This window comes from Aedes aegypti, chromosome 1 (assembly GCF_002204515.2).
Source record: "Aedes aegypti strain LVP_AGWG chromosome 1, AaegL5.0 Primary Assembly, whole genome shotgun sequence".
In the NCBI taxonomy this organism is placed as follows: Eukaryota; Metazoa; Arthropoda; class Insecta; order Diptera; family Culicidae; genus Aedes; species Aedes aegypti.
Genome location: NC_035107.1, coordinates 95,069,214 through 95,086,824, shown reverse-complemented (window position 1 = coordinate 95,086,824; position 17,611 = coordinate 95,069,214). Strand labels below are relative to the sequence as shown.

Sequence of the window (17,611 nt, the reverse complement as noted above, 5' to 3'; positions counted from 1 at the left end):
GTTTTGAAAATGTGAATTGAATTTTATTTTTAAAATTAAACATTTGGATTTGAAATTCAAATTAGTGAGAGGCTTTAGTGATCACCAAAGTTCTTGATACTATTAATGAAATATTGTTCATCCCAAAAAATGTTTTGCTACGTGTCGTGTTTACACTTTCGCCTTCTTGACATTTCGGAGGTTCTGTTATTAAAATGATGAAGGATATTTCCCATTAGCATCCGTAAATTGCTGTGGGAGCTTTAAATAACATGAAACTAGTTTTGTTTGAAAAATGACATATTCTCATATTTCCGGGTTTTGGTGGGTTTCCAGCAGGTATTTTTTTTTTTTTAATTTAATTCGTGTAAAATCATACACATTTATGCCTTGAATATGTTCCATGAGTCAAATTTCAAATGATTTTGCCATCGCTAGAGTTACAGTTAACTTGATGATTAAAACTTGACTAAAGTTTGGAAAGAGCTTCAATTTCTAATTGTGACTGTGACTGTTTTAAGTTCATTTTAATACATACATTTAATTGTTAAATTATATTCAATTTGATTTCTAATTTTCCATCTATTAGAGCAAACTGCAAATATTTCAAATGTTATCGTTCAAAATTAACACTTCTCTTGGTTTTTAATTCAAATTTTAAAAAATAAGACTCAGTAACTCAACAGAGAGAGAGAGAGAAAAAAAATGAAATTTTGAACTACAAATATTTGGGTACTGATCTGATTACTATTTGATTTAGAGCATAACAAAAGGTTTATTTATATTTTATTATTTTTGTACAAGAACCTCATCAACCTGCTTGATAAAATTGTGTCGTTTTCGATCAATCTATCATAAATTGTTTCAATAATGAAGTAAAAATGTTGGAATTTGATGAATTATTTGATTTTTTTTTTTTCAAAATATTTGATTTCATATTACAAACATTGCAAGGCTTCAGGCTTTTTTTTAAGAAAAGTACTGATCTACAAATTGTGACTTTTAATTGTTGTGACTGCACATAGAACCTATTAAACTGCCAAAGTATCAATTTCAAAAGAAATTCTTAATTTTATGCAGTTATTCTATTATTTTGCTGGATAAAAGAAAAACAAAATGATGTGGTTGAACCGTCTTAAGCCATCCCAATTTTTGTAAAAATATCCACTTTTTTGCGTCGTTCGTCTCCCCTGAGCAATTTTCTGGATACGACACTGAAAATTTTATGAAATATTACATGTAGGTCTATTATTTGATTTTATAAAAATAATTTGTAAGCAACCTTATACAGAAAACCAAGCTGTAGTAGGATAGACGGTCACTAATTTTGTGAGATATTTCATCCTGCTGCTCCAACAGTTCACGCTGAGCATTAATGCAATACCTAAATTACTTTATTGAACCTAAGAATTCACCTCGCTCGTGCTGTGTCTCACGGGCGAGGTTTACTTGGTAGTGTTGTACTTTTACAACGGCGTGAATGACACGTCATAAATTCTACTCTCACTTGTCCACCTCTATGTAATTAATAGACGACCTAAAACCCTTCAAAATGCATCAAAAGTTCCACGTCATAGGCGAGGAATGCATAAATTGAGTCCTCGCTACACGCGCAAGCGCACCCCCCATCTGCTCTGCACCGTAGCTCAGCTACTAGTGCGAGGAATTTAAAGGGATCAGTCTTTATGAACACACTTTCGCTACTGCGGTGGTCGTGCGGCGACCGCACTAAATCTATTTATGCGTCTGTTTGCAAACCAAACGCCGCGAAGAGAAGAAAAAAATGGCGCATGTTGCGAAGCGATTTCATTTCCTCTTCGCTTCGGCACGACCGACATCTGTCGTTTCCGAGCACTTCATCCACACGCGGAGGCATCAACACACGAACGGACGAACGAATAGAGTTATCAGCCGATATTTATTTTGATTTTTTTGCTCTTTGAAGCACAACTTTCAACATGATATTGTGACGAATCTACAAGAGATACACTTTTGCTCTCAAAGACACTTTGGTAGCTAACAAGTTAATGCATATTTTGTAGAAGAATTTTTTTAACATTAATTACGATAATTTTAATAAAATTCATAAAAATACGTCGAAAAATGCTGATTTTTCCGTCACTTTTTGCAAACTTTTCGTAATTTGAGCCTTTGAATCATTTTCTACAAAAATTACGTCCAAGAAACTAAGATAGATTAGAACATAAGCTTTCGATTCATGCGCTGAGATTAAATGTATGACGCATAGTTGATTAGATATGTGGTTCCAAAGATGAACAAGTTGAAAATCTTAAAATCGTGAATAACTCACTTAGCAGTGATTTGCGACCCTATGTTCCATGGGCACTTTTTCATATCTCATGGAGACCTATCTATCCTCCAATTATTAAAAACATGGAACCAAACACCCTGTATATATATATATATATATATATATATATATATATGTATTTTCTGCCACACGATATACGCATGCAAAAATGGTCATTGACATAGTAAGCTCTCAGTTAATAGTGAGTTAATAGTAACTGTGGAAGTGCTCATAAGAACACTAAGCTGAGAAGCAGGCTCTTTCCCAGAAAGGACGCAACGGCAGAAAGAAGAAGATGTGTCGTCATTCCTATCGACAAGCATGAGGCTTACAAGATAGTAAAAGAGAGCAAGCCTTGCTTTCTTTTGCACTCGTTCGAGTTTGCGATAGGAATGACGTCACTGTCAAATGTCATTTTTCGGAGTATAATACCTTGCTTCTTTTTACCGTGGCAGTAGCTTTTGAAAATATTTCTGTCTTTTCACACCTTTCTTGAGCATCGGAAGACTGACACAAAATATGTCTTTTTTTTTGCTGTTAGCATTTAAGATGCAAATGTTGAGTAAACGTCCTCCAATTGCGGTAGCACAAAATAATCAAAGGACACCTAGCAACGATTTCATAAATCACCGCCGCCCTAGCAAGAAAGTTCTATATCTATGACATCGCATTACTTGTGAAAAATCTTACCGCGTTTGGTGTTCCCGCATTTGATATTTGCATTTCAAACGCACACAGCAATACTAACTCTCAACAAACTTGATGAGATACAATATTTTTCGATCGCTTTCAAACTGAACTTTAGTAAAACCTTCAGGATCGAATATGATCGCGATGGACAAATTGATGATATTAATAAGATCGAAAGATACGATTTAGTCTCACACATAGTGTTCATCTTATTTTTCTTATTTTAATCATTCTTCTTTTTGCTCTGTAGATATACAAATACAGGAATAAGATGGGGTTGGTTATCTGATGGTAACGCTTCTGCTTCTTAAGCAGAAGGTTAAAGGTTCAATCCCAGGCCCAACCCTATCATCGTACTTTGAATCTTTTAATTGCTTCTATCTTCCACTTTTAATCTATCATAAAACAACTTTACCCCTATACCTTCCCGTACGAACTGGCGTAGATGCAGGGGTATATCTGGTCTACTATGGGTCAATTTTAAATGCAACCCCAATTCCTCCGCCTTTCCCTCATTTGTCAGCATTCTGACGTTGCAGGCGTCATTGTTGCCTTAAAATAGAAGATCACCAGCACTTATACTCTGAGGGTGTCTATTAGTCCCAAACAGTCATCTGGTTGTTTCCTTTTGTAAGTGCAGCTGATCTGGCAATATTGGAATAGCAACCACGAATTGCCAATCATGTTCAAGTTCAAGCTTTGACTAACATACACAGAGATCTACCTTATTTCAACGATGGATTTTCAACTGAATATCCAAACATCAGTCCCTCTTCAAACTAATGGGCGTCTCGTTCGTTTTGGCAGTATTTCAACTTGACGGCTCCTCACTCGAACAAATTTTGGGTTAAACAATGCTTGGGCTCCACAACTTTCGCCCTCCTGTTGATCTTTTCCGAAAGGCTGTTGTCGTGGACAACAGTCGCAGTCAACTATTCCTCTTTCGAATCTTCTTGAGGAATACCTAGCTCATGGGCATCTTTGATACTTCCCCTTTCTCAAATCCAGGTTTTTAAATTATTTTCTCGATGTAGATCTTAGCATCAGTTTTGCATACTCCGATAGATTTTCGCGGTTCCAGCTAGTTCCAGACCAATGAAATTCTTCCTTTAGATGCGATAAAGCATGATTTCGTTCCATACCACAATAAATAAACATTATTGTGCCGCATTTGTAACAAAACCTTTGTTCTTCAAAACATCGGACAACTTGTACCAGAATCACAGTTTCTGAAAATATCGTTTGAATAATTTTTCAGGCCCTGTCAACGGGAATCGCATAATAAACTATGTTTATAACACAAAGCTACAGCAGGAATAAATTACTAAAATCCAAGATCAATGCAACCTGACGGCGACTATGTTCCACTTTTTCATATCTCATTGGAGACCTATCTATTCCCTCCAATTTTATTTTTAAAACATGGAACCAAAACACCCTGGTATAATATATATATTTATATATACTATATATATATATTGTATTTTTCTGCCACACGATATACGCATGGCAAAATTGGTCATTTGAACATAGTAAGCTCACAGTTAATAGTGAGTAATAGTAACTGTGGAAGTGCTCATAATGAACACTAAGCTGAGAAGCAGGCTCTTTCCCAGAAAGGACGCAACGGCAGAAAGAAGAAGATGTGTCGTCATTCCTATCGACAAGCATGAGGCTTACAAGATAGTAAAAGAGAGCAAGCCTTGCTTTCTTTTGCACTCGTTCGAGTTTGCGATAGGAATGACGTCACTGTCAAATGTCATTTTTCGGAGTATAATACCTTGCTTCTTTTTACCGTGGCAGTAGCTTTTGAAAATATTTCTGTCTTTTCACACCTTTCTTGAGCATCGGAAGACTGACACAAAATATGTCTTTTTTTTTGCTGTTAGCATTTAAGATGCAAATGTTGAGTAAACGTCCTCCAATTGCGGTAGCACAAAATAATCAAAGGACACCTAGCAACGATTTCATAAATCACCGCCGCCCTAGCAAGAAAGTTCTATATCTATGACATCGCATTACTTGTGAAAAATCTTACCGCGTTTGGTGTTCCCGCATTTGATATTTGCATTTCAAACGCACACAGCAATACTAACTCTCAACAAACTTGATGAGATACAATATTTTTCGATCGCTTTCAAACTGAACTTTAGTAAAACCTTCAGGATCGAATATGATCGCGATGGACAAATTGATGATATTAATAAGATCGAAAGATACGATTTAGTCTCACACATAGTGTTCATCTTATTTTTCTTATTTTAATCATTCTTCTTTTTGCTCTGTAGATATACAAATACAGGAATAAGATGGGGTTGGTTATCTGATGGTAACGCTTCTGCTTCTTAAGCAGAAGGTTAAAGGTTCAATCCCAGGCCCAACCCTATCATCGTACTTTGAATCTTTTAATTGCTTCTATCTTCCACTTTTAATCTATCATAAAACAACTTTACCCCTATACCTTCCCGTACGAACTGGCGTAGATGCAGGGGTATATCTGGTCTACTATGGGTCAATTTTAAATGCAACCCCAATTCCTCCGCCTTTCCCTCATTTGTCAGCATTCTGACGTTGCAGGCGTCATTGTTGCCTTAAAATAGAAGATCACCAGCACTTATACTCTGAGGGTGTCTATTAGTCCCAAACAGTCATCTGGTTGTTTCCTTTTGTAAGTGCAGCTGATCTGGCAATATTGGAATAGCAACCACGAATTGCCAATCATGTTCAAGTTCAAGCTTTGACTAACATACACAGAGATCTACCTTATTTCAACGATGGATTTTCAACTGAATATCCAAACATCAGTCCCTCTTCAAACTAATGGGCGTCTCGTTCGTTTTGGCAGTATTTCAACTTGACGGCTCCTCACTCGAACAAATTTTGGGTTAAACAATGCTTGGGCTCCACAACTTTCGCCCTCCTGTTGATCTTTTCCGAAAGGCTGTTGTCGTGGACAACAGTCGCAGTCAACTATTCCTCTTTCGAATCTTCTTGAGGAATACCTAGCTCATGGGCATCTTTGATACTTCCCCTTTCTCAAATCCAGGTTTTTAAATTATTTTCTCGATGTAGATCTTAGCATCAGTTTTGCATACTCCGATAGATTTTCGCGGTTCCAGCTAGTTCCAGACCAATGAAATTCTTCCTTTAGATGCGATAAAGCATGATTTCGTTCCATACCACAATAAATAAACATTATTGTGCCGCATTTGTAACAAAACCTTTGTTCTTCAAAACATCGGACAACTTCAACACCTATTCTTTAAAGTACCCAGAAATCACAGTTTTCTGAAAATATATGGTATAAAAAACACACAATGATATAAATTTTTCAGGCCCTAGTCAACGGGAATCGAACATAATAAATCTATGAATTTATTAACCAACAACAGCTTACAGGTTGCTTTAGGCAATAAATTACTAAAAATACCCAAAGATCGAACACCGCATCGCAACCTGATGATAATTAAATCGCGCATGACATATGTACCGACGAATGAATGAATTGAACAAGTTAGCATTGCTTTTTCTCTCCGAGTGATGATTGTTTTGATCGCATTTCATTGACGATTCAGAACGATTTGAAAACAATCACCATCATCGATTCAGGAAAGGCAGTGCTAACCAGGCTTGATAATGGACCAATGCACGAGTTCATTAATTTGACATTTGAGCGGTGCCGAATTCACTTGTTGCCATGATCACGTAAATAACACGGCACCGCTAAAACGTCAAATAGTGAACCCGTCAGGGGGCCAACAAAAGACGATTTCACCGTAGCTCACAACAAAAACACGTTGAAGATAGTTTCTCCCTTTATTTAGTGGCTTACACAATTGTTTACTCATTTACTTGCATATTTCTAGGAATCGTGTAACTTTTGAGCAACAGCACACTAAAATCAATTTCGTCATTATGCGCCTTACCCAGCTTAAACCCACGTTAATGAGTAGTTATAAGTTAACGTGAACAACCCAAAACTGTCAGATTCCCCAAAAGCGTCAAATTCTCAAAAATGTCAAAATCATGTTGGCCACGGTTCATATATATGAGGTTGACACGCTTGGAGGGCCCGTGGAACCCGTGCATAGCTCCATTCTCCTCAACATCATTAGAGTTCCGAGAAATACTCTAGAGCAGCCTTTGCCTCTTTGCGAGGGAGCGAAAAAATGCTAAGCAGAAAGGCAACGAAAAATGAGCGAGGAAGATGCAGGACAAAACACAACAGAGTAAAATCCATCAAAAATGGGTGCTCTCACAACTTCCCGAGGACTGCTTGTTCGGGCGGCAAACTCAAGTGTTCTTTTGAAGTGTGAGTAAAGGTGAGCATCGCAACAAGAGAGAGAGAGAGAGAGAGAGTAACTGAAAAAATCCTCGCATTTTTTGCACTCTCACTCGAATCGCTTGAGGATTTGTGTTGAAAATTTTGAGTTCAGTTTTTTCTCCTCAGAAAAAACGGCAAAATCGACTCCTCGTTGCATCGCAGAGGAGTTTCTATCAAGCCTGGTGCTAACTTGTTCATTTTTTTCATTCTTCGAAGCTTGAGGCAGTGCTCTTGGCTTACCCACAGCGGATTTAAAAATATGCTTCTCAATTTACTGTTTTTTATTTTTTAATTTTCGTACTATAAATTATAACTTTAAACGGGCTTGAGTTTTAGATATGCAAAGTCAACAGGTTCTGGATATAGAAATACCGAAATTTTTTATACTTTTAAACTACCGAACTTTCAGCTTTTTGATTGAAAACTTCTGAGGTTCAGTAATAATTCTTACTTTTTACTGAACTACGGTAGCTGTCAGACCCAATTTTGCAACATTACCGAACAGGCCGAAAAGTCAGTAAAAACAATTACCGACTATTGACTGTTTAACGATGAACTTGCGACGATCGACGCACCACCATATTTCATATAACGGAGGGCATTAGAACTAACTTGGAGGTTATTTGGCAATTTGGAGGTTAAAATCCCCTCCAACACTAGCGATTTTGCGGTGGGATGTTGACGTTTGATGACGAATTCAGTAGTTGATGTTTTTTACTGACTCGTCGTCAAAATCAAATCAAAACAAACTGATGCGCATGCGGGAGTGTGTCAAATGAGAATCTCCTGCTGTAGAATAATCCGGCCGGCGCCAGGAGACACGTCTACGGCAACCAAACTTTTCCTGCGCCTATTTTGCGCTTTCTCGTGGTAAGTAGTCGACATTCAGTGACAAACTCAACTATTTTAAGCAGCCAAAAAGGCTCAGCACGATTTTAACTGCTCTTACGTTGGTAAATTTGGTTGGTTACCATACAAGAGGTAAATTCATCTGCATCAATTAGTTTGCCTCTTGTATGCAAACCAACCAAATAATAATGATTTTGTCACACATTTTTCGATTACTTCCACTTAAATACGCGCGTACCTTAGATGTTTATTCACATGAAAAATGCTTAATAAGAGACATGTACATGTCCCTTGGGTTTTATTTGCATTATTTTTGGAGAAAAAAAAAACAGAATCCGGAGAAGCAAAGCATGAAGCATGGGAAACTGGAAAGCCAGTAAAAACGCTCTACAATTTTACTGACTAAGTCAGTAATTTCCATCAATCAAAACATGTTTTGGCTTACTGGGTTTTCTCGGTAATCGTAAAAACTACCGAAAAAACCCAGTAAAATTTTACTGCGGTCGGTAATCTGGATTGGCTGTGTATGAGAGGTATTTCCGATAATTTTTGGTGTTCCGTTCGGTGCTTATGAATTTTTGAAGCTTGGAATTAGCCCAAAAACACATAATTGATATGAAGCACACTCAAGTTTTCTCCAAATTCAAATGAAATTTGAAAAAATGATAAATGAAATTTTGACCAGAAGTCGATTTTGAAAATAAAAATCCAAATATTGGTTGACTGGTAAATTTTCAGACATGTTTTAAAATTATTATTATTATTATTTTTTTAGTAATTATTTCCTCTAAATTCCAGATCATTTCCGACTACTGCAAGAACCATCACCTCTACAAACCATTCTCGCACATGGTGATCGATCTGTTCAAGGAAGTCGTAGCGTCCGTCTCCACTAAAATCGAAGTGAAGCAACCCAAGCAGATGACAGAGTCTTACGAAGAGCAAAAGTATGTCTACCCATACGCTTCAGCCCTAACAATTTTCTAACTCTATATCTCATCCCACAGAAGTGACACCGATTCCGGTCGCAGCTCGGATCACGGCGAACTGGAAGTGCATCGCAGACGAGACGCCCATCAACAGGTACCGCAGAACGCAGACAACTACGGCATCACCATCAGCGGTCACGACCTGGAGCAGGCGCGATATTTCGGTTCCACCGCAAACCTTCGGGTCAAGCGGGCCGAACCGGACGATAACAAGTTCCGATCCCTACCCCGGCCAACGGATTCCAACAAGCTGGAACCGGTGCGAAACTACGCCACCATCGGCTACTCGAAGAGCATTCGAGCCGGAGCGGGCACGGAAGGAGATCCCAAGAAGTTGCACGTGGTCCGCCGGAGACACAACGCCGAAGTGATGCGCAAACGAAACGACGCCCGAAGGAATACGATCGATGTGACGATGGTGGAAGTGAAGATGGCTGAGGTGCAGAAGCAGCAGCCCATAGGACGACTACAGCGCAGCCACACTCGACTGGTCCCGTCCAAGTCGACAACCCAGCTGAACCTGATCGACGGGGAGAATGACTTCCAGCGGAAGATCGACGAGATGAGCTTCAACGCTACGTCGATGCCAAGTATGATTCGAGGAAGCGAGTTGTCTAGGAGGAATGACATTTTCATGAAGTCTTTATTTTTGCAGATCTCGGAGCCCCTCTGGTGTCGGTGCAGCACATGAATCCACTGTTCGTTGAAAACCGTAGAGATGATCTTTCTCATGGACGATCGCACAGCCGAGTCGAGTCCTTCGAGGAACACAGAAGCACTCCCCTGGAGACCAATCAGGGACCGGAGTTCGTACGAAATGCTTTCACTCCACCAAAGGTCATTGATCTCACCGATTGTAAGGTATGTCAAAAGCAACACTGGACAATTCCTTTACTTCATGAATTTACAAAATCCTTGGCTTTTTACAGACTCAGCACCGTCGAACTGTGACGATCCTTCTCTTGAATGGGACCAAAGTGAACGTCATCTGCAATCCCACGACCACCGTTGCCAAACAAGTCTTCGAGGCTATTCTGAGAATGGAGAAACTTTCGGAAAACTTCTTCCTTGGGCTGTGTGCATTAATCGGAGGTGACTTTGTCTTCCTTCCACATGATTTGAAAATCTACAAGGTGAGGTTTGTTTCTTCCTCCGAAGTGAATCGTATCTAACAGTTTCAAACGAATCAACAGGTTGCTCCCCAAATCTGGGTCAACACATCGAAGAAAACGGCAACGCTTGGTGAAAACGTAGTCTTCACGCTCTATCTGAGGTTAAAGTTCTTCCTGCCGACGTTACGAGGCGTTAGGTACGTAGCCCCCGTAGCTTCCGATTCGGGGTGAAAGCTCTCCACTGACAAACTTTTTCCCTCTCCTTTCCAACACAACAGCTGTTCGGAATCGCGGCACCTTCTGTACCTGCAGCTGCGCAAAAGCATCCTGGAGCGGCAGATTCTCTGCTCCGAAGACGACCTTATTGCTTTAGGTGGACTCGCTCTACAGGTGGAAGTGGGAAGCTTTAAGGAGAATGTAAGATGAAATGTTTGCGTGAAATATTTCCTGCTTCAATGTTTAACCCGTTGATTGATGATTCTAGATGAAATACACCGAGTACTTTACCATTGCACATTACCTACCGGAGGAGGTGTATCGTAAGAAGAAGGAGCTGGCGAAATATCTGAGGAGTTCGCACTTTTGCAAACGCGGCTTGCATCAGCTGGAGGCCGAGCACAATTTCATCCGTTATGTGCAGGAATTGAAGGAGTACGGACTGCATCTCTACAGTGCAACGTGGACCACAGAGGAGAACATCACGCTGGAAGTGTACGTAGCGATATCGTTGAGCGGAGTGGCCATCTTCGAGCGGAATCTGAAGTACAACCCGAAGGGAGCACACCAGCAGGATTTCAACAGCGGCAAGAGCGCATATCAGAGGCATCTGTATGCGTTCTTCGACTGGCTGGAGATTGAGAACATTTGCTTCTCGAAGCACGTGTTCTGCGTGGTAGTGCGGAGGACCGAGAGCTTGAACCCGAAGGACAAGAGCCGGGTCAAGTACAAGCTGCGCATGGATGGAAGGAAGTGAGTAGATCGAAAAACCAAACTACGTTTTTAGAAAAGAAATCTCTATTCTAAAGACTTGTCCGACAAGCTCTGGAGACTTGTCCGACAAGCCCTTGCGTTTTGTTCGACAAACTCCGGAGACTTGTCCGACAATCTCTAAGGACTTGTCTGACAAACTCCGGAGACTTGTCCGACAAGCTCGGGAGACTTCTTAGACAAGATCGGGAGACTTTTGCGGACTTGTCTGACAAGCTCTGCGGACTTGTCCGACAAGCTCTTCGGACTTGTCCAACAAGCTCTACGGACTTGTCCGACACGCTCTGCGAACTTGTCCGACAAGCTCTGTGGACTTGTCCGACAAGCTCTGCGGAGACTTGTCCGACAAGCTCTGCGGAGACTTGTCCGACAAGCTCTGCGGACTTGTCCGACAAGCTCTGCGGACTTGTCCGACAAGCTCTGCGGACTTGTCCGACAAGCTCAGCGGACTTGTCCGACAAGCTCGGGAGACTTCTTAGACAAGATCGGGAGACTTGTCCGACAAGCTCTGCGAACTTGTCCACTAAGCTCTGCGGACTTGTCCGACAAGCTCTGTGGACTTGCCCGAAAAGCTCTGCGGACTTATCCGACAAGCTCTGCGGATTTGTCCGACAAGCTCTATGGACTTGTCCGACAAGCTCGGGAGACTTCTTAGACAAGATCGGGAGACTTGTGCGGACTTGTCTGACAAGCTCTGCAAACTTGTCCAACAAGCTCTGCGAACTTGAATATATTTGATACGGAGAAGTACTATCTGTATCATTTTATTACATTTTTTGCATACTATTAGAGGTTTCCGTTTTCATTCATTCATTTATTTACCTCGTGTACCAGTTGCTTGGCTGCATACGCGAAAGCTCTCTGGCTGCGTACGCGAAAGCACAAAATATTCGCCCTAAAAACCTGGCGAAAACAACTGACGTTTCTCACGTGGTCTTATATCAGCATTAGTGGTGCAGAGAAGCACGATTATATCTTGGCACTATAATGGCACGCTATTTCGCCTTTTCTGGCATTATAATAGCATTATATGCGTATATAAAGCTGACATGCATCAAATGATTACCCTATATGCGCATATAATGCTGTTACCGTGCCGCATTATCGTGCTTACTGGTTACTTGGGAAGCTCTGCGGACTTGTCCAACAAGCTCTGTGGACTTGTCCGACAAGCTCTGCGGATTTGTCCGACAAGCTCTGCGGACTTGTCCGACAAGCTCGGGAGACTTATGCGGACTTGTCTGACAAGCTCTGCGGACTTGTCCACCTAGCTCTGCGGACTTGTCCGACAAGCTCTGTGGACTTGCCCGAAAAGCTCTTCGGACTTATCCGACAAGCTCTGCGGACTTGTCCGACAAGCTCGGAGGACTTATCCGACAAGCTCGGGAGACTTCTTAGACAAGATCGGGAGACTTGTGCGGACTTGTCTGACAAGCTCTGCAGACTTGTCCAACAAGCTCTGCAGACTAGTCCGACAAGCTCTGAGGATTTGTCCGACAAGCTCTGAGGATTTGTCCGACAAGCTCTGGAGACTTCTCCGACAAGCTCTGAGGACTTGTTCGACAAGCTCTGCGGACTTGTCCGACAAGCTCTGCGGACTTGTCCGACAAGCTCTGCGGACTTGTCCGACAAGCTCTGCGGACTTGTCCGACAAGCTCGGGAGACTTCTTAGACAAGATCGGAAGACTTGTGCGGACATGTCCGACAAGCTCTGCGGACTTGTCCGACAAGCTCTGTGGGGACGTGTCCGACAAGCTCTGCGGACTTATCCGACAAGCTGGGGAGACTTCTTAGACAAGATCGGGCGACTTATGCGGACTTGTCCGACAAGCTCTGTGGACTTACCCGAAAAGCTCTGCGGACTTATCTGACAAGCTCTGCGGACTTGTCCGACAAGCTCTGCGGACTTGTCCGACAAGCTCTGCGGACTTGTCCGACAAGCTCTGCGGACTTGTCCGACAAGCTCGGGAGACTTCTTAGACAAGATCGGAAGACTTGTGCGGACATGTCCGACAAGCTCTGCGGACTTGTCCGACAAGCTCTGTGGGGACGTGTCCGACAAGCTCTGCGGACTTATCCGACAAGCTCGGGAGACTTCTTAGACAAGATCGGGAGACTTGTGCGGACCTGTCTGACAAGCTCTGCGGACTTGTCCGATAAGCTCTGCGGACTTGTCCGACAAGCTCAGCGGACTTGTCCGACAAGCTCGGGCGACTTGTTAGACAAGCTCTAGAGACTTGTCCGACAAGCTCTGGAGACTTGTCCGATAAGCTCTGAGGAGACTTGTTCGATAAGCTCTGAGGAGACTTGTCCGACAAGTTCTGAGGACTTGTCCGGCAAGCTCGGAGAACTTGTCCGACAAACTCTGAGGACTTGTCTGACAAGCTCTAAGGACTTGTCCGACAAGCTTGGAGAACTTGTCCGACAAACTCTGAGGACTTGTCCGACAAGCTTGTCTGACAAGCTCTGAAAGTTGTCTGAATTCTTCATAATCAACCCTCATTTCATTTTCCAGGAGCTTCTTCGCGTTCAACCTCGCCTCCGAGCACCACAAGTTCTACATGAAGCTGCGCAATTCGTTCGTCTCGATCAAGGCCCTGTCGAACGAACTGAACATCCTCATCTCGGAACCGACCCGCGTCGGTCCCAGCCCGGTTACCGTCGATCCCTCCAAACCCCAACTGAACGTAGCCGATGTGGACGAGAAGGCAGCGTTCGACGCTAAACACGTGGACAAGATCGACAAACCGGTGAAGTCGACCGGACTTCGGGTGCGCAACCTCAAGAAGTCCATGCTCAACGACAACCGGCTGGCGAAGCTGCGGCAGAAGTTCCTTATCAAGCGATCCAAGTCCTCGGTGGAAGGACCGGTGCCGGCTTTGAACCAGTCCGTGGAGATAGCCAATCAGCAGAATCAGAACAAGGAGAACGAGAATCCGGATCCGGTTGGGACGAGCGGAGTCAGCATGTCGCCGGACTGTTCACCGAAGACGCCGCACAGTGTCAACCGGAATCGAGTCAAGATGGGGACGAGGGTGTTCTCGGCACAGTTCTTGAACAAATCGTACGATAATCTGTATGAACAGGCGGGGATCGGGAGTGGCGCACTGAGTGGGGCGAATTCCATTCAGAACCTGGCGAACAGTAGTTTCAACGAGGACGATGAGATGTTCGTGGGATATGAGAGAAAGACGGACCCGTTGATGATCGAGAGCAGCGTGGACGATGCGATGTCGATGAAGAGCAGCATGGGATCGGTGTATTTTATGGAGAAGATGGACAAGAAGTCGATGGGTGCGAGTGAGGAGACGTTGTCGCCGAAGGCGTGTGTGATACGTAAGTAGTGCGAGTAGTGGGATTTTGGACAAGCTTTGAGTTAATGTGTTTCAAACTTACAGAATCGAGCATACGCAGTGAGAGCGGACACTTTGAGCTACCAAATGAGACCATCTCCGATACGTTGCTGGAGAAGTTCGACAATCTGAGCTGCAGTGCGGCGATCAACGATCGGATATTGACGTCGGTGGTGGTGGTCAAAGATTTCATCAATCCAAATGAGAAGCGGAGTCAGGCGGCAGAAGCTAGGGCGGGTTTGTTGGCTAGGAAGCGATCGTTCCTGTCCAGGAGCCAGGAGTCGGTGCTGTTCAAGAAAGGTGGTGCACGGCTGATGGCCTTTGGTGGAGATGATTTAAGTTCGGATGGTGGAATAGCAGACTGCGAGGGTAGCAATGAGGACGGACAAGGAGCACGGTATACATTGGGCATCAGCATCGTTCAGGGGTCGGATAACAATGTCTACGTGAAAGACTTGGTGCCCAATGGGCCGGGTGCGAGAGCCGGGGTTCGAATTGGTGATCAAGTAAGTCTATTGGGGAGAATGAAATGAAACTTTGAGTATAACCCGAACAATTCAATTCTAGATCATAGCTGTCGATGGACGATCACTTCTGAACCTTCCGTACAACGAGTCGCTGTCGATCCTGCAAAACACGGGTCGAACCGTGGAATTAGTCTTATCGCAAATCTACGTTCGGCCAGCGTTGAGCGCCAATGCTCTCAATATCCACCAATCCTCCAGCAGTATCAACAAACTCTGCCAGGAAGACTTGTATCCCACTAAGCTGGACGCTGTTCGAATGGCTACGGCTTCCGTTGCCAAATCAAACAGTCTGTACATAAAAAATGGTTCCCAAAACGGCCAACAGCACCCGAGAAGAAGTCCTGTAGTTAGCGGGAAGTCCTACGACGACATTGGAAACCACTTTGAAGCGCTTCGATCTTACTACCAGCAGCAGAATCAAGCTCAACAGGATGATCGTAAGGTCAACAGCCAACATCGTTACACCAAGAACGTTGCGGATATTTTACGCACCAGGAATCGAGTCAACGAAAATCAAAACTGTGCCCCACCGGGAATGCTCTCCCCTTCCAAGAGTATGCCCGATCTGCCAAAAGTATGACTCATAGCTCCACCACTTGCCAGCAAGCTTATAACCGTCCGTATTCCTCCCATTCCAGATCCTCCAGGCCTACACTAAACCCACGTCAGTCAGTCCCACCTCGTCCAGCGGATCGAACTCATCTTCCTCGACCCTGTCGTATGGCTCCAATCGATCGCAACCGAAGTCCCTTCCACCTCCGAAGACGATGGGACTCTCCCGAAAGTACACCGGCCCCGTTCGATTTCCGGTAACTCCGGCCAAAGACTGCATGCGGACCATTTCGGCTCATCCGACGGGAAAGATCCAGCTGTCCCTATCCAACGCCTCCGAGGACGGTCAGGTCTTCATCTAGGTTAGAACCTTTCTAAAATCTTGAGCCAGTTTCTACTCCTGTTCAACTCTTTTGTGTGCGTATTTCCTAGGCTTAGAAGACGAGAGTTTTGTGTAATAGTAGACTCTAAGTAAATTAGGTTTTGAGTGATTATGGCTGTTTGCGTTCGTTGAGCTTGTACATGTACTCTTAGCACGCTGGTTTCGTCCAACCGCAACCCCTTAGCAAGTAGCTTCAGTTAAGTTAGTTAGTTCAAGTTTCATTACCTTCGTTTGGTTTCCCTATCGCTCTTGTTCATACAATCATAGTTACGTAGCAACATCCGCGGAAGCAAGTTTATTATTAATTAAAAGTGGAAACTATTCCCGTCAATTGAATCATAATTTGTTCGCCTCCGGGCGCTGCTGTTCTCATTATTCATCATCACATCCCTTGCCTCGTGCTTTGGTTTGCACCCATCGCTGTGTTCTTATCTCAGTTTTTTTCGTTGTGTTTGCCTAACTATCGGGCCAAGTATTTCCCTCCGCTTGGATAGTGTAAGATTTCTTGCGAGTTTTGAGTTTGCTCCAGCCACTTCTTGCTTGCTGTTTGCTCCTAGTCAATATTGGTACTGAAGCATGGAAGAAATGCTTTACCTTTCCCATCTCACTATAGTGGATGGGACGGAGTTCATTAAGAATGGGAGAAAACCCTAACAGTTCTTGTTCTGGACGCGAGGAAACCCCAACTTGCCGGAGAAGTCTAGCAGGAAAATAGTTTTCTTCGAGATAACACAACTACACAACGCTGAAAGGGTGGACGGGAGAAAAAGTTCATTTGTGTTACTTTCACATTTTGTTTTTCCGCTTATGAATCTGAGAGTAAAAGTTTCATTTTCACGTCTGCATGCTAGATGAGTTGAAGTTGTGCGAGTTTCTTCCGGGAACGAAGGAAAACTAGTTTTTGAGATGCGATTCTCGTTTTTTGATGAACTGTATTGTTTATTATCTCTTGTGAACTAGATTGCCTACATAAAACAAGGGCTTGTGAACCGCGCAAACATATTCTAGTTTGCATTATTAGAATATAGTTACCGTAAAAGAGGGTACCTTTGATAATGCGGGTAACTTTGATAGTGCGTTACCCACCACATACTAAACGAAATATCAAAATTTCTGTTAATCAGTTGCAGTTAAGCAAAATGAATGCAAAACTGAAGAATATTAGTATGACACTTCATGTAAGAGCTGTTTTCGAAACGCTTACAAACAATCTGTTCTACGATAATTTTTTTATGTAGTTTTTAATAGTTGGTCACTTATTTTTGACAGCCTAGTCATCGTAGAATTTGAATATGATTTCAAATCTCTTAGCGAAAACCATTTTTACAAACTGGGTCTATTTTTGTAATCTAAGTCAGAAAATGTCCATGTAACGTTAAACGCCTAGTGGTATGCAATGCCATAGAAATGTTCGTGATTCATTCAATTTTGTTCGATTTATACTCCATCATCAAAATAACCCCAAAACAGAAAACCGACTTTCGATTACATGAAAAATTATACATCCATTGAAATTAAACCCAAACTTTTGCACGATGACTTGAATGCCTGTTTCA

The 17,611-nt window shown here is 42.7% G+C and overlaps 1 protein-coding gene across 1 annotated transcript in view; it reads left to right on the top strand.

Moving 5' to 3' along the window:
- LOC5574727 overlaps positions 1–16,397 on the top strand; it is a 99,836-nt gene extending 83,439 nt beyond the window's left edge. Inside the window, exons 3-13 of the mRNA XM_021842941.1 lie at positions 8,952–9,100; positions 9,161–9,732; positions 9,798–10,003; positions 10,072–10,275; positions 10,336–10,451; positions 10,533–10,671; positions 10,739–11,223; positions 13,757–14,577; positions 14,640–15,100; positions 15,162–15,695; positions 15,760–16,397. Of these exons, the coding sequence (XP_021698633.1) occupies positions 8,952–9,100; positions 9,161–9,732; positions 9,798–10,003; positions 10,072–10,275; positions 10,336–10,451; positions 10,533–10,671; positions 10,739–11,223; positions 13,757–14,577; positions 14,640–15,100; positions 15,162–15,695; positions 15,760–16,035 (3,963 nt within the window). The 3' untranslated portion in view covers positions 16,036–16,397. The remainder of the gene's footprint in view (positions 1–8,951; positions 9,101–9,160; positions 9,733–9,797; positions 10,004–10,071; positions 10,276–10,335; positions 10,452–10,532; positions 10,672–10,738; positions 11,224–13,756; positions 14,578–14,639; positions 15,101–15,161; positions 15,696–15,759) is intronic.
- Positions 16,398–17,611: the final 1,214 nt, after the last annotated feature.